Source organism: Rhinolophus sinicus, linkage group LG05, assembly GCF_036562045.2.
Source record: "Rhinolophus sinicus isolate RSC01 linkage group LG05, ASM3656204v1, whole genome shotgun sequence".
In the NCBI taxonomy this organism is placed as follows: domain Eukaryota; kingdom Metazoa; phylum Chordata; class Mammalia; order Chiroptera; family Rhinolophidae; genus Rhinolophus; species Rhinolophus sinicus.
In genome coordinates this window covers 112,774,452-112,796,136 of record NC_133755.1, presented here as the reverse complement: position 1 = coordinate 112,796,136, position 21,685 = coordinate 112,774,452, and the positions used below count along the sequence as shown (strand labels likewise).

The window sequence follows — 21,685 nt, the reverse complement described above, 5'->3', positions numbered from 1 at the left end:
AGTTACAATGTGGAATGCTGATGATGAATTTAAAGCTTTGGGCAAGCAATGGACTGCACACATCCACAGGATGAGTATGCCTTTTTTAGTCAACAAATATTCATTGAGTACCTATTATAAGCCAGACACTCTTTTGTGTGCTAGGGTTCCAGCAGGGAAAAGCGGATATTCTAGTGGGAAGGCAGCGGGAGAGAAAGAATTAGCAAGTAGATATAGACTATGTTATAGAGTGAAAAGTCCTCAGATGAAAAACAAACCAGGATACAGGGATAGATAGCCAGGTGAGTACCATCAGCCCTCAGTGATAAGGTGAGGTTTAAGCAGAGACCTGAGGAGTGAAGGAGCAAACTATGTGGATAATGGAGAAAGAACTTTCCAGCCATGGGGAACTGCAAATGCAAAGGCCCTAAGGCTACAATGTACTCTAAATATCTGAGAAACATCCAGTAGGTCAGTGAGGCTGGATCAGAGAGAATGGGGTGGGGAAGGGGTAGGCAATGAGAAGGCCAAGGTGGTGAGGTTCTGGTTTGAAGAGCTTGGAAAACCTTGCAGGCCATGAAAAGGATTTCAGGTTTTATTCTGAGTGAAACAGGCATTGATAGCTGAGATACTCAGCATTTCCCTAACACTGGCTTAGAGAAAATTAGATGATATTACCAGTGGTCCAAAACTACCAGGGGTAGTTTTGTAAACATTTATTTGTTATGTGAGTTTTCCTAAAGTAAAACATAAAATAAAGATGCAAAGGAGCAAAGCAAGATTCAACATAAGACTATTTGTAATGATAGCTAAAAATTATTTCTACAAGTTGGGAAACAGATTTCCTTGTGTATATAAGATAAATGGGGGTAGGGAAAGGAAGTTGTTCTTTTACCCTCAGCTCATAGGTGAATATTCTTTCGAAATTTCAGAGAGATGAAGCAAAATGTCCCGCTCTTCCAAATGCTTGCACATGTACACAGGACAGCGTTGGGCCTCCAGGCCCACCAGGCCCTGCGGTAAGGAAACTGAAACAGTCCTAGTTTTTCATGTTACATCTTTGGGTAACCATTCTTTTGCATAATGCTTCCAGCCATCTGTGTTTTCTAGGACAGAGCAAGCCAAATGGCAAAGCATTTTTGTGGTATGTTTTGAGATCTGAAATGGAGTAAATCAAGAAAAAAATCTGAACACGTTTGAGCACATTTCTCCAGCCATGCAGGAATGAGTGACATGGGCTTAGTAGTCAAGATCTTTTCTCTTAAAGATGTGAATCTGGGTTTCCTCCTGTAGTCACATAAGTTTTGAAAATTCCTTACATCTCCTGAAAACTTCTTGTATGTATGTTATGGAGCCACGGGTGAGAGGCTGACCCAAGAACAACTTGTTTAAAATGTAGGCTATGTGTACCTTATGAATAGCCATATCATGAGAATAACGTATAAAGAAGATAGTTTACATATGTCGTGATATCATAAACACTGGTTGAAAGTATTGAGGTTTGGAATAACTTGAGTGAGAAGACTGTGAGTAGGTCTATTCCTTGGGGCGGGTGTGGGGGGGAACCAAAAAAGTTTAAGGTAAACCATTAACATTGCAGTGATAGAGCTCATTAATAATGTGGAACCTTTTGATTTAGTTAATCCAACATCTGACCTGGGCTGGTTTTGCAGAACGTAAGTGATACCTCTAAGCAACATTGGCCTCTTTTAAGAAAATGGTTAGTTAACAGAAATGGCTCAGATATCCTCAAAACACCAAATCTTACTATCCGTGGGTCATAGCAAATAATGTAAATTGATTTTAGGTTAATTATAAACCAGCTCCTGATACACAGAATCAAAATGTCACTGGAATTGCCATAATGTTTTTTATTAATAGTGATTTACCTGACTTATATTTTTAATCATAAAATTATCCTGACTGTGACTTAGATGTGTTTGAGAAACAGAGATTTTAACTGTAAGATAATATTATTGGATGCCACTGTCATATTTATTTTTTCTTTGTTCAGTGGTCTCTGAATTCCTGTTACTAAACTACATATTCTCAGATTCTGAGAGATACTCTTCATTTTGCATATTATTTTTCCTGAAGAATGCATTCATATAATTCCAAAACTTATTTTTCTCTTTACTGTATTTAAGTAATGCTTGCTTTTTCCAATAAACATCAAATTTTCAAGTGAACTTCAAATTTTGCTAACAATAAAGTTCGGAATGTAAAAATGAGACACTTAGAATGTACAAAGTTTTGAAATTCTCTTTCCCCAGATATTTGTATGATATGAAATATTTACTTCAATATTTTGTAAGTAACTGGAGAAGTACTGATTGTCTGGAGAATGTACTGCTTCTTGAAGCAATTTTTATGTATCAACTTCTTACTACTTTCCTTACATTTACCCTAAATTGTGCTTTTACTATGTATTTTAGGGAGGACCTGGTGCTAAAGGTCCCAGAGGTGAAAGAGGTATCAGTGGGGCAATTGTAAGTATATTTTAGAGTGCATTTAAATTTTCATCTGGTTGTTCAAATTTTGGCTAAGGGGAATGTGACCTTGAGCAAGTTGTTTCAAGTTTAGTGTACCTTAGGCAATGTGATTACCTCTGCCCTGTCTCTGGATGTCAAAATGATGGATCAGAGAAAGAAATGTATGAAGCATCTCACTGCTGTAGGAATTGCACGTGGGAAATCTGCAGAAGAACCTGAGGGCTCTGCTGCAACATGGGGACGCTGAGGAGGTGACATGGCCATGAATCAGAAGACCCTACAGGGAGCAGAGAGTCCTGCTGGAAAGCTGGAGAGGGTTGGGAACAGTTCTGTGGCTCTGTTTTTCACCTGTCTCAGAGAGCTGTGTGGCTACATATGCATTCTCTGGGGGTCACTGGCCCCAACTACTTGTTCCACACTGGTCTTCCATAAAATGACTCAAGCTTCTGAGGAGCAATATATTATGAAGTTAATGTGTTGCTTTTGTCCTAATATCACTAATGACAAGCTAGCTCAGTTAGGAAAGGGTGCGGCTGGGATGCTAACCCAGATCTGTCTGCCTCCAAGTTTGTGCCTTTTCCACCTACATACGTTGCAAAGAAACTCCAGCGTAGACTATCGACTCAGTGGATATCTGTTCTTTCCTTGCTTGATTTGTATATATGTTGGTTCCAGAAATAAGCCAAAGTCTAAGAGAAATCAGGACTAGCTTAAAATAAATCAAATCTGATGAAATTTGAGCTTTGATTTCATGAATATAGTAGATAAATTTATGAATATATTATGTTCAATAAAGTATTTTACTTTAAACAATCTACTTCTAATAGGACTTTTGGAAATTTAAGTGTTCTTTTGAATTTATTGCACTTTCCAATTGTTCTTTTAATGTGTAGTAAAAGAGAGAAAGGAATGGCTTTAATAAATACTTTTATAGATATATAGATTCTAAAATGTTTGTAAAGATTCTATGATTAGTGTCTCAGAATTATGAAGACAAGTTTCTGACTGGGTGTTAAGCACTGGATGAGCGTTATGTGACTTGTGGTTGTTTCTCTCTTGTGTATTTTAGGGGCCCCCTGGACCTCGTGGAGATACAGGTCCTCCAGGCCCCCAGGGTCCTCCAGGTCCCCAGGGACCCAATGGACTCTCTATTCCGGGAGAACAAGTAAGGACAAAGGCTTTCTGTATTAAGTGAGGATGTTGGATTAACACTGAGTTTAACTGGAACATTTTTTACTATGTTTTGCCAAACGAATGTTTTCTCAGAGATCTCAACAAAGTGAGTCATTGCGATGACTTCCTACGATGACTATAATTTCAGATATGTAAATAGTATATATAATAATATGAAACTCTGTAGAAAAAAATTATTGCTACCTATTTGACCTTTACAATTTTTTTCATAAGTGGTACATATATCCTTCAGCATCCTGAAAACTTTGCAGTTGCTTTCAGTAGCAGCCCTGGAGTCCTTTTCTAATATTTATGACCTCAAGGCAAGCTTGTGTTATATACCTCATCTAAGTTATTACTTCTTTTAAAATTTTTAAAATAAAATGTTTGCTTTCTGTTCCAAATGCTAATTTGAAGTTATATAAGGTATTTTACCTTTTAAAGCTCATATTTTAACTTTTTTTCTATATCTCAAGGTAAAACAAATACCGTGTATGAATGAGAATGATAACTGAATAGTTCTTAAATTTAATTCTAAATTTACTTTTAAGGTGCCATAATAGAGGACAGATACATTTTTATTGGCAGTTAAAGGAAAAACACACACGTATATTTGATATAGCTACAAATGAATCATGTGAAGGAATAGGGCTTTCTTGCTCAAGAGAGTTGATGCATCTACTGTCCAAATGAAACTTTAGGGGCTTTTACAAAACGCCTGGGAACTGTTTTCCCATTGCTTTCTCTAGGGTCGCCAAGGGATGAAAGGTGATGCTGGAGAGCCAGGACTTCCAGGCCGAACAGTGAGTTGTTCTTGAAATTGCCTTTTCCTTTACTTGTCAAGTGTTTGAAAAGTTGATTTGTAGTGCTTCAAAAGCTGAACCACGGTTAAGCAGCAAAGGAGAAAAAGTCTGGCTATGTGCTTCACATTATTTTTATTTCATACTATGGTCTTATTCATCATGTCTGTGCTTTGTCTGGTCAGGTATCTGAATGTTGATTGATCATATACAGTATGGTTGGCACTGTTCTTGGTTCTGCTTTTCTGTGTCTTTTCAGAGCACCCTGAAGTTCCCTCCCTCCCTCCCTCCCTCCCTCCCTCCCTCCCTCCCTCCCTCTTTTCTTTCCCTTCCTCCTTTCCTCCCCTCCTCCCTTCCTTCCTTCCTTCCTTCCTTCCTTCCTTCCTTCCTTCCTTCCTTCCTTTCTTTCTTTTCCTTCCTTCCTTCCTTCCTTCCTTCCTTCCTTCCTTCCTTCCTTCCTTCCTTCCTTCCTTCCTTTCCTTTCCTTTCCTTTCCTTTCATTCTTTCTTTCACATTTAGAAAATAACTGTATCTGTTCCAGCAGAGGAACTATATTATAGTATTCTACTTTTTAAAATTTTTTTATTGGCTTCAGGTACAGAAGATAAAGTAATACTTAGACGTTAGTATTCCACTTTTTTGTTTCTTTTCATGTAGGGAACCCAAGGCCTACCTGGCCCACCAGGACCAATGGGACCTCCAGGAGACAGAGTAAGTTTTTTTGGGCGAACTATAACAATGTTGGAAATGATATCATATTGCTGCCCACTAATTAAAGACCCTTTACAATTTGTTTGTATGGCTGGAAAGTAGAGTTCACATATCTTGTGGAAGGCTGAAAAACTACTATCAGCGGGCCACCCAATATCAGATCAATCTCAGGGTCTATGAAATAAAATGGTGGGACTTTAGAAGAACTGTTGAAATTTTAATTTTGGGAATTTTTTTTAATTTTATCAGATTTAGAAAAAGTAGTCCATAAAAGGAGTTTTACCTGATTGGAAAGAGATGTAAGAATCCTAGCAAATTGTTTTAAATCATAAAATTAACATCTCTGTTATGATACAGCTTTTATGTAACTCTGAGAGTAGTCTTTATTTCTAGGGCACTGTCCACGAAGTCAGGCCATCCTCTCTATACCTTTAAATACCACTTCCAGGACTTAATGATGAGATAGACAACTGGTACTTAGTAGGGATTTTGCTCATTTGTGACAGCTTTCAGGTTTGCTCTTGACTTATTATGAAAACAGTGCAGGAAATCCAATCTTTTTCCAGGACAAGTAAATGAGAAGCACAGTGAACCTGGCCTCTCTGTTCTATTCAATTTATAGAAATATATGGTTTCATTGGAGACCATTAATGCTTTGATAGAGATTGTAGAGTTGCTCAGAACGAAGGAAATTTTCAGCATCTTGTGGTTCAGATCTGAGAGTAATCTCTATTCTGACTAATCAAAAGTTAAAATATTTGATTAGCAGCAGAATCTGAGCGGGTCAATGCTGCCATAGCTATCATTAAAAACATTGATTTGTTAACCGTAATACCTCTGAGACACTGCTGGGCAGAAGAGGGAAGCCATTCAGATTGAGTAAAGGTTTTCCCAGATAATACCAAAGGGTGGATGATATGCTAATGAATTTTATTTGCTCCTATGCCTACTTTTGAGTTTGGGAGAGAGAGAGATCAAAGAAAAAAACGCTATTCTCTGGGAGTCTGGAACCTAGAGGCGACACACACACACACACACACACACACACACACACACATTTTTCTGACTCTTTTGACTCTTTTGGTTTTTTTTGAATTCTTATTTCACAATAAAGACAATAATGCAGATTGTAAGGGTGATGAGTCAGTCTATTTAATAGACAACAAAACAAAAAATACCACAACCAAGAAGTATTGATGGGCTGACTTACTTGGTGCTGCTACTACTGAAGCCTTATTGGGTCCATCACATCCACCCAGTGTGGGATTCATGCAGACATGGTGGGTCACCAGTGCAAGTCCCATCAACATGCTCTCTTTGAACTAGCAGTCAGGCAGCCACCACCATCATTAGTGCTTCTCTGAAAAATGAGTGAGTGGGGACGATTATGCTTTTCCACTCTCAAATTTGAATCGGAGAATCCAACTTTGTGGTGAGGCTGTCCAGGTCTTTCAGGCTGAGGGTGAGGAGACTTTTGAGGAAATCATTCCCATCTTTCCCTCATAACCTTTTACACCTACCCACCACTTGGTTTCTTACCACTAGTGCTGAAAGTAGGGTGCATGGCTGATGGAACATAATTTTAGAAAGTTAGGTAGATTTTAGGTACAGATAACTTAGCTGGAAAAGGAGAGAGAGAGAGAGAGAGAGAGAGACAGAGAGAGAGAGAGAGAGAGAGAGAGAGAGAGAGAGAGAGAAAGAGAACTGCGGTGGAAGAGAAGAGAAGAAAGCTCAGGAGAGCAAGCCCAAGGACCACGGTGGGGAAGTAAGATTGTTACCAAGGTGGAGTCGGTAGGAACAGAATGCATGGATTGTCTTCAACATAGGTGATTTTCAAAATGAGTCACAGCTTTGGGGAATGTTAGAAAATAACAAAAGAACTGCATGTACAGGTATCTAATACATGTGCATCTGTGAAGACAACCGTAGGTTTCCTCAGCCACTCTCACATAGGGGGAAGCAGCAATAACTGCTGCAGCTTTGAAAATAGAGAATAAAATTATAGCATAAAGTTCTGCAGATGACTCAGTGGGTAGCCCTTCTGAGGACACCAGAATAAAACCCTCACCCCAACTTAAATATATGTTTCTCCTAAAAGAAAGTGGTTGATCAGACCTAAGTGTGCATTGATGGATGAACGGATAAAGAAAATGTGAGATATACATATTTCTATTCAACCTTTAAAAAGAAGGAAATCTGTAACTTGTGACAACATGGATGAACCTGGAGGACATTATGCTAAGTGAAATAAGCCAAGCACAAAAAGACAAATACTGCATGATCTCACTCATGTATCGAATTTTTAAAATGTTGAACTCATGGAAGAGTAGAATGGTGGTTGCCAGGGGCAGAGGGGAAAGGACAATGAAGAGATATTGGTCAAGTGTACAAAGTTTCACTTATGCAGGATGAATAAGTTCTGGAGATCTAATATATTGCATAGTAACTATAGTTGATAACACTATATTGTATACTTGAAATTTGTTAATAGAGTAGATCTTAAATGCTCTCAGCACACTCAAAAAGTGATAACTATGTGAGGTGATGGGTATGATTATGATATGGTGATTATCTTGATTGTGGTAATTATTTCATAATGTATACATATATCAAAACATCACCATGTACACCACAAATATATACGCTTTTTGTCAATTATGTTTCAGTATAGCTTCAAAAAAAGGAAAATGTTCTGAAGGAGGATTATTCAGAAATATGATAGTTATCTAAAAAGGAAAAAAGAAAAAAATAAGAATGTCTTACATAGCAGTTGGAGAGATTTAGATGGAAGAAATACAATTCAAACTGTCCAAACAATACTACCAGTACATTTTTGCTTCTTAAGTGGCTTTCAGAAGCAATGTTGATGTTACATCAGATGAACTTGGAGTCTGTTTTTTATTAAGTAGGCTTAGATCTTCCAGAAAACAGTCTGAAATTTTTATCTAAGTTACTGAAAAAAAAAAAAATTTTTTTTTTTTTTGGGGTGGAATATTTCTAATGATTTTAAGGCAATAATTTAAACTTCCTGTTGTGAAATCAGTGGAAGTGTGGATACTTAATGCAGGCAGTGATCCAAATGTTCTTGATTTTTGCTAGAATCCAAGAATATGGATAAAATTATCACTCTTATTCTTTGCAGAAAATGAGACAAAAATCTCCTTTGACAGAGGAATGCAACAACCATAAAAAATGATCTGACTCACAAATCCTCGGCTGGGTTTCAGAGACCTGCTGTTGGGATGAATGTTAACTGGGTAGCACAGTGACTCATTCCAAGCAGAGGTCATTTGGCACTGTATGGAGATGGGGCAGGACAGCCAAGGAGTGAGCTTGTGGGGAGATGCGCTGTGCTCCTGGGACAGATTTCTGCTTCCTAGTCTGATGTGGCTCTGGTTTTTCCTGTGAGATGAGAAGAAGTAAGATGGGCCACTAAAAAAATTAACTGCAGATTGAGGATTTCCTTTGTTTCCAGTGGAAAATGATTAAGACAGCATCGCCTCATTTTTGGGGAGGGAGGAGAGGAATTCCCTAGGATTGGAGACATCAGTAGTCCTGCCCTTGCTTAGAGAATGAAGAAGGGAGTTTTCTAAACAGGTGGTTGGCCTCTCCTTCATCTCTTATGAGACCACGTGCTTTTCTTAGCAACATTTCTCTTATTGCACTTGGATCCTTCCTGTGCCAGTTGTGGACATTGACTTTTCAGTAGAAAGGGTTAGTCTTCCTTCGGACTTCACACTCTTACAAAAGCAAAAGTTAGTACGTATGTTCATGAAAGAAATGCCTTCTTTGGAGATTAGTTTGTCTTAAAATGGTTTTATTTATAACTACTTTATATTATAACTATATAAATGAGTGAGTATAGAAATTAATTATTCAGTACAAGGTGTAAGTTAAATTGGAAATCACTTCTTTTGGTCTATTTGTCTTTATAATGAAAGGTTACCCGCAAACAGCAAATTGGGTTAAATCCTTTACCCTTCACACTTAGCAACCTGTTTTGTGTCTTTCCTTTTCACTTGGTCGTTATGTCACTAATCCATAATTAATTTTGTTTTTTACAATAGGGCTTTACTGGAAAAGATGGTACAATGGGACCCAGGGGTCCACCAGGGCCACCGGTAAGAATGGAATGGTTACATTGTTATCCCCTTCCCCCATTTTTCTAGAGAAGAGCCTGTAAACCTGGCCTTTGAGATAATTCCATTTGTGCTGTGGGTTATGCCATTGGGGTTGCTGTTTATTTTTATTTTCCTAAATCAAAATACACTGGGGAAAACATACATGTTAAAATACCCCACAGCACATGTGGAACATATATAGGTATTAAACATAAATAAGATTATTTTAACATATTCTCTTGAATCTTCATATCATGCCATAGAACATCAAGAGCATTCATCACCTCAAAGAATTTAAAATACAGTTTTTCTGTTTAATCAAGTTATATTTAAAAAGTAGGAAAATATCCTTAAGTAACTTGGTCAGTAGTTGGTTAGTGCCTCAGTTCCTCCCATCCCCACATTGGCTGGTGAAATTTTATGACTTCACTGGTTACTTCCTGTTCTACAATTTTAAGAATCTGTGGCCTATGATATTTGCACTTTATGGATATTTATTGCTGAACAGCTATCAGTCATTCTGAAGAAGTAAATTTTACCCAAGTATGTCTTCGGATTAAGATCTTTGGGGAAAATACTAAAGCCAATGGTTTTGAAAGTGTCATCTGTATACCTGTGTCCGAGTGAGATCACAATTAAATTCTTTGAGGTGATGAATGCTCTTCATGTTTTATGGCATGATATGAAGATTCAAGAGAATATGTTAAAATAATCTTATGTATGTCTAATACCTATATATGTTCTCAGGTAAAGGGGAGTGAAAATGTATAGTAAATTTCCACTTAAGTTTTTACTACTGAGCTGAAAATTTGCATAATTGATGAAGTAAAGGATTAGTTATTTTATCAAATCTGATGATTCTATTTTAAGGAAATTTTAGGCTTTAGAACATAATGTATTGAAAAATATGGCTAAAATGTCTTGAAGGTGTGTTAAAAGAAACAAGGAGTAATTCCTATGGTTTTGATGAGGTGAAGGGTGCTGATATGACAGAAGAGAGTGGAAGTATGGAGAATGCACCAAAGAAAAAGTGAATTTTTAGGCCGAGAGTGCAATTTCCATCAGACAAGGGAAGACTCCGCCATGATGGTGCCCAATTTAGCACAAAACTGGCTACCTTAATTTTTTCCCCAGCCAAAGTTTTCACTCCTGTCTTTTGATGGCTTGTCTGGTTATGTAATAGAAATAAACTGAAAAACAGGAATTGCTTTCTGCAGATTCATTTTGTAATCAATTTACTGGGATCACTATCTGTGAATTGTGAAACTGATTATATATATGTAAATATTTTTCAAATAGTCTCAAACTCTATTTTAGAACTATATAGTTCATAAACATTGAATAGGAATTTTCAAGATTTTATTCCCTAGATGTTAACTTAAAATTTGGTTTTACTCTTTCTTAATATGTGATTATGTGCTGTCTCATTGAAAAGCTTTTAAAGCTGGCCACGCTTTGTTAGTTTACTTTAGATGGGATTTTTCTTTCATCATAACATTCCCTTTCCTGACCTATGTGTTGTAGGGAAGCCCAGGCTCTCCAGGAGTCACAGGACCAAGTGGGAAACCAGGAAAGCCCGGAGACCACGGCAGGCCCGTAAGTGGACAGCTTGCATGTCTAGAGTTATTTACTTGTGGCCATCAATAATGAGGAGACGGAAAGGCTTTTGGCATATTTACTTATGTTATATCTGTTGTAATGCGTTCAAAGCTTTTGTTGAAACTCTACTAAACCCATGGTTTTAACTTGGTACTAATTCTAAAGTTTTTCTCTCTTAGAGTTAGGACATTTTGGGATGAAAACTGTGGTCATAGGACTTCTTTAAAAGGAGAGTGGGATTATGAGCCAAGACACATGTTTCTGCACTGTATAAACACTCAAAGCTGGGTCAGCAGAATGATTCTTTTTATGTAGGAGTGGTATGCTGCTCACCATAGAAAAATACATGATGGTGGTGTGTGGCACTTCCGTGTGTCATGTGCAGATATTAACCCTTTGGTAGTATCATCAGCCAAGCCGCTTGGTCTTTTCCTTTCCTTAAGGTTGCTAAGAACATAGTCCCGAAATTAAAAGGATTGATCTAATCTGCTATTTTACTTTTTTATACTGCCCTGCTCCAACTTACATCCAGTTCAACTTCCTTTTAGTTAGGTGTTTTGGTGAAAATAATAGATATCTGGTATTTTAGAATTAGTATTTCCAAAACTGAATTTGAAGTTCCTAAAATATCCAGAAGTATTTGTAATGAATGTTGGGCTTCATATTCTTTACAAGTTACTCCTTATTTTTTACGGATGAGGTGTGAATTTATTTTAAGCAGCTTTTGGGTCTGAATAGAATTCTGAAATATGAAAATTTATCTTAAAGATAATTAAGTCCAACTTTTAGCAGTGACACACATCTCTCAGGGCTGTTTTCTGAACTGAACTTCTCTTTTCTTAAGTATTGTCCTAGTTACATAAACACAAGTTAAAAAAAATTAATGTCAAACAAACCTAGGATATAATCTTTATGTGACATGGCTTGCCTCCCATGTTTACATAAAATTAAGCAAGCAGCATAAAGATTAAAGGACTCCTGATATATTTTATAATCTGTGTACCCTGCCTTTATTACTCTCTTTTCCTCAATGAATCGTGGCAGAAACTTCACAAGAGAAGATAAAAATACATGGAATTTTTCTACCTATATAGAATTCTATTTTGTTTTACTATGCGCAAAATAAGAGTATCATGTAAGAATACTACTGATGTAATAATTGATATCTATAGCTAAAAACCTAGAAGAAACTTCTACTTCCTTGATTTGAAATGTGATCTTTAGATTTGGCAATAAATATGATTTCTATAAACCATGGATATTAGAACAACCTCACAGAGGCAATAAATTAAAAAACACCCCAAGAACAATCTCAAAGTAGCAGTCAAAGTGAAAAAAAAAAATCCCTGAAATTTACAAAAGGCTCCAAATTCAATAATAATAGTGTTTTCATGAGTCTAGTACTTTTGGCAAAGGGAGAGTCAAATTCCAGTTTTTCTTATGATTATAATTTGGTAACATTTATTTGGGCCTTTATTGACCCTCTTTTTTTCCCTTTATCTTATCCTTCTATGGTGGCAAATTGCCTCTCCTTTTCTTCTGTATTCTATCTTACCTTTAATTTCTAAAATCCAAACTAGCAGATAGGTGTATAAAGGTCTTAGCAGAGAGCTTGGCTCAATCCTGATTAGCTTATGACATTAGTACTATAACCAGGTGATGGTATCTTTTTGCCAGCTTACAACACCTGAAGTTGTATAGTGGATATTTTCAAGAACTGCTTGTGAAATATTTTATTCATTTACTCAACACCTACTTGTATGGTGCCTAAGTGTGCTAGTCGGTGTTTTAGAATCTGGAGATACAACAATAAACAAGACAAAGTCCTTGCTCTCACGGAGATTCTAGTGTGGGTTATAGACCACAAACATGTAAATAAGTAATATAGTTTCTGGTGATGATGAATGACACGAAGAAAAAGAAACAGACTAAGGGGTTAGAGAGTAATTGTGGTGGTGGGGAGATGACTATTTTAGATAACAGTAGTTAGAACCTGTGTGCAGTGGTGACATTGGAATGAAGCTGTTTGAAGATCTGTGGGAAGAGGATGTTAGGCTGCGGGGACAGCATGAATAAAAGCCCTGAGTGAGCAATGAGTCTGGCGTGTGAGAAACAGCAGAGAGGCCTGGCTGGGTGCTTGAAATCACGAGAGTGACTGGAAGAGAAATGGAAGAGGTCGGATAGCTGTGGACCATCTAGCCAATGATAAGGAATTCTTTTATTCTGAGTGTCATGGGGGTCTTTTGCAGCCAAAAGAGAGTGATGTGATCAAATGCTCCTTTTAAAAATATCACTCTGGCTTCTGTGTGGAGAATAGACTCTAAAGGGGCAAAACAGGAAGCAAAAGTCCAGTTGGGAGGATATTGCAGTAGTTCAGGCAAAAGTCTTGGAGCCTATGAGGCATGACTTGGTTTGGGAATGATCTGAACATTAGATTTATCAATGGTTTAGATCTTCCTTCTGTGATAGCAGTTGTTAGCCTGGATATACATTGCTAAAAGACAAAAACTTCTTACACTATAAGGGAAACTACTTCTAAGATTCTCTCATGGCCAGTGAGAAGCTTGATAGAGTAGGAACAAATATTCTGTAGTTGTGTTTAGATGTAGGACCACCATTTGGACTGAATTATTTAATATTGGAGACATATGTTTCCTTTTATACTCAATGCACAAAAAAAAAAAAAAAAAAAAAAAAAGGAAGAAGTTAGAGATATATGTTTATTTAGGGAATTGACAAAAAGCCCAGTGGTTCTTACTAGAACTGAACCAAGATTAACCTCATGGACAATCTGCAATAACCAGCTGAGTTAACCAGCCAGAGTGATGTAAAAGAAAATATAATGGTACCAAGGGCATTTTTTATATACATTTTAGTTCCAGGACTATATTGTGAATAGTATCATAAAATGTATGCATAGTACATAACTTCTAAATTATGATCATAAAATTCACATCTCAGCACTATTTTGGAGGACATGTGCTTCAGAGAGAGTGGGGTGGGAGGGGGAATTAGATTTCTTTTTACAGAGAAGCAAAAGGTGAGTAACATGGATATAAATGTGATGTGTCATTTTGCTAATTCATTAGAAAACAGACCTTGCTGTCTTTTCTCATGTCCATTTATGAATTGTTTTTTAGACCATGTTTGTCAGTTTCTAATGTGTAAAATTCCTGTATTTTAGGGTCCATCTGGATTGAAAGGAGAGAAAGGCGATAGAGTATGTATTTCTTAAAATTTGATTTACATTTATTTTTTTGTGGTAAACATTGAAGTCTGAAACTATAGAAATAATATGCTAATGATTCTCATTGATTTAATTAACAAGGGAGACATTGCTTCCCAGAACATGATGCGGGCAGTTGCAAGACAAGTCTGTGAACAATTGATCAGTGGTAAAATTTCTTTTCTTTTTAATGTATGAATGCTTTTTAATTAATTGTAGGAAAATGCAGAGTTTGAGTAATTAAGTTTCTAAGATATATGTTTCTGTTTCATTTTTGATGATCTCTTATTGGTATACATTATCAATTTTATACCCAGTTAGATAAGGCTAGTAATATTTTAATGTTTTTCATTAAGATAAAATTATTACTCAAGGTAAAATTATACCTGTTATCTTTATATTTGGTCTGATACAAAATCATATTTTTAAAGGGCTTTTCAGTTTCCATGTTGTAGGATTTTTAGTGATCTTCATCTGTGTATATATGGAAGCAGCAAACATTGGCTCTTTTAAGTTATGAACTTTAAGGTATTCTATGACTTTAAGGAAGGAACCCACCAAGATTAACTTGATCATAGAAAGTCCCTTTTGGTGGGGACATTTGTATTGCCTCCTTATTTTTCACAGACTCTTTCTTCTTATTCCATGAAGCCAATTAAGTAATAAAGCTCAGTGCCTGCAAACCAAGTGTGGCCTTAAATTCAGGGTTCCCACTTTCAGAAGTCTTAATCAGTGTTTCTTGGAATGTGCTCCTGAGAGCACGTGCTTTAAAATCACCTGTATTGCTCGTTAGATAGGAGGGTTCCTGGGCCATACTCTAAACATAGTAAAGCGTTGTCTTTAGAGATGAGGCTCAGGAATCTGTATTTTTCAACATTATCTCAGGCAATTCCAATGTACACTAAAGCCTAATTATCAAGAACAGAAATGTACACCTGAAGCCTATGTAATTTTACTAACCACCATCACCCCAATAAATTGAATAAAAAAGGTTCTCTTTATTTTTAATTAAAGTTTATTGGGGTGACAATTGTTAGTGAAGTTACATAGATTTCAAGCGTACAATTCTGTGATACGTCATCTATATATTACATTGTGTGTTCAACACCCAGAGTCAGTTCTCTTTCTGTCACCATATATTTGATCCCTTTCGAGTGACATCATCTGGTGAACCTCAGAACTTTCTATCCCAGACATATTAAACTTTTACAACTCTTTGATGTTTATAGTAATGCTAGTGGCTTACTTGGTCAGTATTTTGTGGAGACAATTGTTTATCAGGGATCATTTTGTCCTTGGTGACTGGAGTGTTTTATTTTATTTGTAGGGTTATAATTAGAATGTTTCCTGGAGGGGGAGGAATAGAGGTGGATTTCACTAAACACTAAGAGCAAACAGTTTCACCCTCTCATTCTTCCCTTATTGAGTTTCTTACCAACAAGTCTTTTTCTATTTGTAGGTCAGATGAACAGATTCAATCAGATGCTGAATCAGATTCCGAATGATTACCACTCCAGTCGCAACCAGCCAGGCCCACCTGGTCCCCCAGGCCCCCCAGGCAGCGCGGGAACCAGAGGAGAACCAGGACCTGGGGGGCGACCAGGTTTCCCAGGCACACCAGGGATGCAGGGACCCCCAGGAGAACGAGGTAGGCATTTCTGGTTGCTGCGTAGGGATAAAGGAAAGAATCTGCAAGTGTAGGAGCTGGGGCAGGTTGAAAAGCATGTGGAAGATTGAACTTGGCAAACTTTAGTCTTGTTTGGACAGTCCACGAATGTGTTTTCTTCTTTAGGGGGCCACAAGCCATAGAGATCCATATGTTAGAAAGCAGGAAGATTTTGTCAGGAGATATCAGTAAAGATAATACCATTTTCTGGTGGTGGTGGTTGTTCATGGGAAAAGCTATATCTTGGCCAACTAAATTCAGGCACTAAAATCTTATTAATTGTTTAACTGGCCAGAGTTGGGCAGCAACTGAAGGTACTTAAGCAGCCCTACAGTTTTAGATCCAATTTTTTTTGGTTCCTTTATTCAGGGTCTGGCACTGGTTTTGTGTGTTTGTTTGGCTTTAATTTTGTAGTAGATAAGTGTAATTGAAGGAAAAAAAGAAAAATAAGATTATCTGATTCCAGATGTTTTAGGACTCTGGGTACTCGGCTTTGGTTGAAGTAGTAGTCAGCATTCTTAAGAAAACTTAGATATTTCTATAATTCTGTTGGTGTGGATGCTGCACTAATAGGGCTACTGAAGATAAGAGAGCTTTAAGATGTTTTTTCAATGAGTTGTAACTATTTATTCAGGATTTCTGTTTCTAATAATTGTTTCTAAAAAATTGTATTAGACATGTTCGTTTGCTTCAAATAATTTTTCCCCTGACTTGTAGCCAGATTATTTCTTGACCATGAATCTGGAATTACACAAATGTCTAGAAAGAATTTGGCTTACAGAGTGAACTTCTGTGAAAAATTAGGTTCTGCTTTCACTAAGGGAAATTAATTAATTGAATCAAGTATTATCAGTTAAAATAAAAACTGTATGTTTCCAGATAATTTTCCTCTTGAGCTTTATCTTTTCATCCTGCCTTAGGTTTGCCGGGAGAGAAAGGTGAAAGGGGTATTGGGTCTCCAGGAGCACGAGGGCCGCCGGGTCCCCCAGGTAGGTCTCTAGTACATCGAACAATGAAAGGTATAACTACTGAGAGGGCACACAAGCTTCTCTTGTTAGCTTCAGGCATGTCTACCATCATGGAAAATATTTTAGCAAGAAGTTCCACTTGTATAACCTCCTCATTTTTATGTTCTCTTTACTCAAAACATGTTTGAATGTGTTCTATTAAACATTCACTGTAACTTTAACGCATGAAGGTATGAGTTTCAGTTGACACAGAAGGTTGCTGTTTTCTTTTTCATGAAGTTCCTCTTTGTTTTGTTTAGTCTCATAGCTTTCAAGGACAGTGTCCTTTCCTGTTTCATCTAGTATTCTTCAAGATGTTAGTAGATTGAAAAAAAAATATTATTCTCACTAAAAAGCCTGACACCTCACAAGATTTCACTTACAGGTTCTTTACTGATGCTGTGGAAAGAAATAATGGTTATGCAGCTGCTTTATACATTTCCTTTACTATATTGAAAACAAATTTTTTTCTTCATTGTAAGGTCTATGGGGCTCTTGCAACCAAGGTCAGCCCTAGTGGTTACATATTTACATTTATGTTAACCATAAATATCACTTGATCCAGAAATAACATTGCTTACATAGTCTGGAGGTGTGGAGCAGGCACTTAGCGTGTTTTCCTGGCAGTCCAATGCGCTAATATAGCCATTTTCATCAGGAAGTCTTATCTGTCTGAGAGAAGGAGCAAACCAGGGAACACATTGATCTTTAGTTTGGCTTAATTCTTGCTAAAGCAGTTTCCGTTGAAAAAAATCATTAAATTAGTTGGAGTTCTGGTATTAACTCTTGATGACTCACTGGAACCAGAAAGTTCCATGCTGGTTCATATTGGTGATTTCTAAAGAAAATATTTTCTTACCATACACTAGTGAATTGTCTAGTCTTGAGGCAGTGGAGGTACCTCAAGTATTGTTTACTGACTCAGGGGAAGTATTTAACAAGAGGGGAAATTTTTGTTCCAACCCTTTACTAGGTCCACAAGGAGAATCCAGAACAGGTCCACCAGGGTCCACAGGTTCAAGAGGTCCCCCTGGCCCTCCAGGTCGCCCTGGAAACTCAGGTATCCGAGGACCCCCAGGTCCTCCTGGATACTGTGACTCGTCCCAGTGCGCCAGCATCCCATACAATGGGCAAGGCTATCCAGGTATGTTGTTGCCATTGTAGGAACTCAAATTCACCTGAATTAAAGAACATTCATGGAAATGAAGTTCCTTAGGATTGAAGGAACATTAATTTAAGGATTTGTTGAAAGTATCAGTTCTTTCAGTTGTGTGTTTTGACTATGTAGTGATATAGTTCTCTCTCAAAGCGTAAAATATTATTTCACTGTCAGGAGTTGAGTAATTATTTTCTCTCCCTTCCAATATTTCTTCATTTACCAAATAACATCATAAAACTCTCCATATTTCTTTTGGATGTTCAAAGAATGCTATACCAATTGACGTTTTTTTTTCTTTTTTTTTTTTCCCCCTAACCTAAAGGTTGGGAACATGGATTTGTTGAATACAATTGTAGAATACTAAGAATATATGTACATAAAAATTTGTTTTGGGCATCTAATGTATAGGCAAATTATTTGATAACATGGTGCAGACAACTGAAAATAATTCAGTGTCTCACACTGTTCATTGAATTAGTATTTATAAAACCTGGTACCTAATTTTAAAAAAAGAGTTAGTAGTGAAATTCTAGTGTTTTCAATTCTCTTATCTCTGATTTTGGGGAACGTGGGGACAGGGGACAATTGCTGATCTGGAATAAGGAAGCCATGCAGTGGTCAGCGGTGTCCTTTTCATCAGCACACCCTCAAGCATCTTGCAAGTTTCAAAATGATACTGCTGTTTGATATGGTTGGCTACTAGCAAATAGTGCATGAGTAGTTGAATATCTAAATATCTATATATCTATATATTTATGTGAATACTTACATATGACCAAAAGTAATAATGAATCTTAATGTGAATTTCTCATGCAACCCACTCACAAAATTATAATTTAATGCTTTATAAATGAAATTTAAGTTACCTCTGCCTTATGATATGTGTGAATAACTGGAAATATATGGATATATATATATGTATATATACTTTAACCATTACATACTTAGATGGATGTGTAAATATATTTTTTGCATAGTAATTCAACTTTTAAAAACTATCATCTTTGACCTGTTTCAGGTTCCGGCTAACAAATTTTCTAAGTCGCCAGTGCTGCTTACAGTTTGAATACATGAAAATCCTGTTTCTGAGATGTTTGCGCACATGCTTATTAGGAAATGAGTCTGTATGGAAATCTCACCACAGATATGGTTAACGAACCGGGTCAACATCATAAAGGAGGGTGGAGACTCTTTATACTAACTTGAATGAGACAAAAAACAGTGGTGTTAATTTATAAGCCTGATGCATTTCAGTAATAATGTAGAAAAATATTATTTAAAAAAAAGTTCAAACACACAGCCATGAGAAGCCTCAGTTGTGAAAGAGGCGCATAATAAAACTACTAACCAGCGGACATGATGCCATTTTGAGAAAAAGAATTAACCTGGTTAAAGAGAAATGTCTTATGTAAATAATAAACTAATTGTGGCTTGTAAATGATTTGTATGTGATCCTGTCCACTAAAATCACTTAACAACCCTACAATAAGCTTCTGCATCAAAGCCTGCTGCTTGCTCTGTGCCGGAATAACACCGAATGGAATCTCCTCCTCTCTTGCTTGTTAGCGATGTGTCTGATTCAGGGCATGTGTCTCATGATTATTATTTTTTGTACATGAACTCTCATCTGGGTTTTGTAATTGCAATTTTCAAACCAAAGTTTTATAATCACTTTTTTCTTCCTGTTTCGCTGTAGTCACTGGTGTTCCTCACCCACCAGCTGTAACTCAGTCTGTGGGAGAGACAGCCACAGAAAAATGTCATGTACTGTATATTACCTGGTGATAGTTGATTTTCACCTCCAGAGTTAAGTTTCTAGGAGTCAACAAAACTTCCCCTCACCTCCTCATCTTTCCAAACTGTTCTTTGAATTGAGGAGTTCGAAGTCATGAACAGTTACTTGGGGATTTGCGAAAATCCTACCTAGGTTCTACGTTTACAGTTCTTTGGCCCAGTCTCTGACCTTTCCCAGGTATTTGTGCAATGATTGTATTTACTGCTGGATCTTTGAAGGTATTTTTTTTTTAAGTGCCATTCATTACATTATTTGAGCATCACCAAATTCTCACTGCAAATGGAAGTAATCAGCACATTGTAATTTATCTATTTATAGTTATGAGATTATTAAGACTGGAGTGCTATCACCTCAGGTGATGATTTAGCTTTTGCTGTGTGTGTATCTACCAAATCATGCCATAACTGTAATGTTGAATCGGACAGAGCCATACGTGCCCGAGGGCGGGGCCTACCTGCCTGAGCGCGAGCCCTTCATCGTGCCAGTGGAGCCGGAGCGGACAGACGAGTACGAAGATTATGGAGCCGATGAGCCTGCGGACGAGCATCCTCCCCACGTGCGCTGGCGGCGCGCCCTGCCCCACGGCCCAGGGCAGTGAACCTGAGACTGCGCCCTGCGCGGCCAGGCTCGGGGGTGGTGTTGGGATTCTCATTTACAGGTCAGATAGAGCAGTGTGCGTCTTATCTGCGATGTTTCTTCCGGCGTTGCTTCATCCAAGAGTACCCTTTCTGACTGTAGAGAACCTTGTTTCTGCAGGAAGCCTAGCGCGCTGCACGCATTCTGTAGACATCTTGCCTTTGCCCTTGAAAAGCTTGCAAAATACTTCATTCACAAAAGCTGCAAGGAGAGAACGTGCCTTGTGCCTTTAGTTTGTACAGCGGGCAGCCTCAGTGAAACTCTTAGGTTAAGCAGTAAGTCCTGGAACCCAGAACTACTGTATATTTCCAGAGGGCAGTTTATCGTTTCCAATACCTATTTGCAATTCAATTACACCACGATTCAAGTAATTCCCCTCCTAAAACCAAAAAGGAGGGAAAAGTCAACTCCGTTGCAATTATTTATCTTCCTCTTCTATTTTCTGTTATACATTATGGCATAGAATGCTCTTATACATCTCCTTTAACAACCACAAACCTTAAACCATGTAGCTGAAATTATTGTATCAACTGGATACAGTTCCATATTGCCTTAAACCTCCTTTTAGACACACTAACATTTATGCCAAATTGCAGATTATTCTGCAGAGATGGAATTGCATGTTTGTGTTGTATATTTAGTATGAACTTTTTTTTCAGAACATAATGTTTCTTAGTTATCAAAAGCAGTTGGAAATGTTTGCAAGACTATGAACATAGAATTGCTGCTTTTATATTTTAACTGCAGATTGTGAATTTCACTGCCTTATATTATTTATTTCTGAAACAAAAGAGGCATTTTTCAATAAAACTACTGAAAATTTGACATGGTCTGTGTTTTCTTTGAATGGCCTTTTAGACTGTTTAGGCAGTTGTTACAACAAACAAGTTTATATCCTTGGATACAGTTACAAATCTTGCTAACATATTAAATTATGCTAAATAACTTTAGATTTTTAATGATATGGTGAAGTCATAGAAAGAGAGTGGTGAGAACCTTTAAAAGCCAAGCTGATTCCAAAAGCTTTATTAGGAATGTAGAGGATGTGTGGGTTGGTGGAAAAAACAACTAGGTATCCTAGGAGACCCCAAACAACCAAATAACCTTTAACAACCCACATGATTTTGTATGCATTTAATCACTTTCCTATACCATACTTTATCCAATAGCATGTTTAATTGCAAAATGGGAAGTTCCTTAATGGAAATTTTTACATTTACTGATACTGTGTTTCCCTGAAAATAAGACTGGGTTTTATATTAATTTTTGCTCCAAAAGATGCATTAGGGCTTATGTTTAGAGAATATCATCCTGAAAAATC

General features: G+C 37.2%; 1 protein-coding gene across 4 annotated transcripts in view; it reads left to right on the top strand.

Annotated features, from left to right (window-relative positions):
• COL12A1 (collagen type XII alpha 1 chain) overlaps window positions 1-21,189 on the top strand; it is a 113,497-nt gene extending 92,308 nt beyond the window's left edge. For 3 of the 4 annotated variants that reach the window (XM_074333207.1, XM_074333210.1, XM_074333208.1), the window contains 13 exons: window positions 912-998; window positions 2,415-2,468; window positions 3,541-3,636; window positions 4,394-4,447; window positions 5,102-5,155; window positions 9,223-9,276; window positions 10,801-10,872; window positions 14,060-14,095; window positions 14,204-14,270; window positions 15,561-15,749; window positions 16,688-16,756; window positions 17,748-17,918; window positions 20,154-20,460. In XM_074333207.1, the coding sequence (XP_074189308.1) occupies window positions 912-998; window positions 2,415-2,468; window positions 3,541-3,636; window positions 4,394-4,447; window positions 5,102-5,155; window positions 9,223-9,276; window positions 10,801-10,872; window positions 14,060-14,095; window positions 14,204-14,270; window positions 15,561-15,749; window positions 16,688-16,756; window positions 17,748-17,918; window positions 20,154-20,326 (1,176 nt within the window). In that variant the 3' untranslated portion in view covers window positions 20,327-20,460. Of the gene's footprint in view, window positions 1-911; window positions 999-2,414; window positions 2,469-3,540; window positions 3,637-4,393; window positions 4,448-5,101; window positions 5,156-9,222; window positions 9,277-10,800; window positions 10,873-14,059; window positions 14,096-14,203; window positions 14,271-15,560; window positions 15,750-16,687; window positions 16,757-17,747; window positions 17,919-18,951 lie in introns of all 4 variants that reach the window. The other variant, XM_074333209.1, reaches the window with a different exon arrangement.
• Window positions 21,190-21,685: the final 496 nt, after the last annotated feature.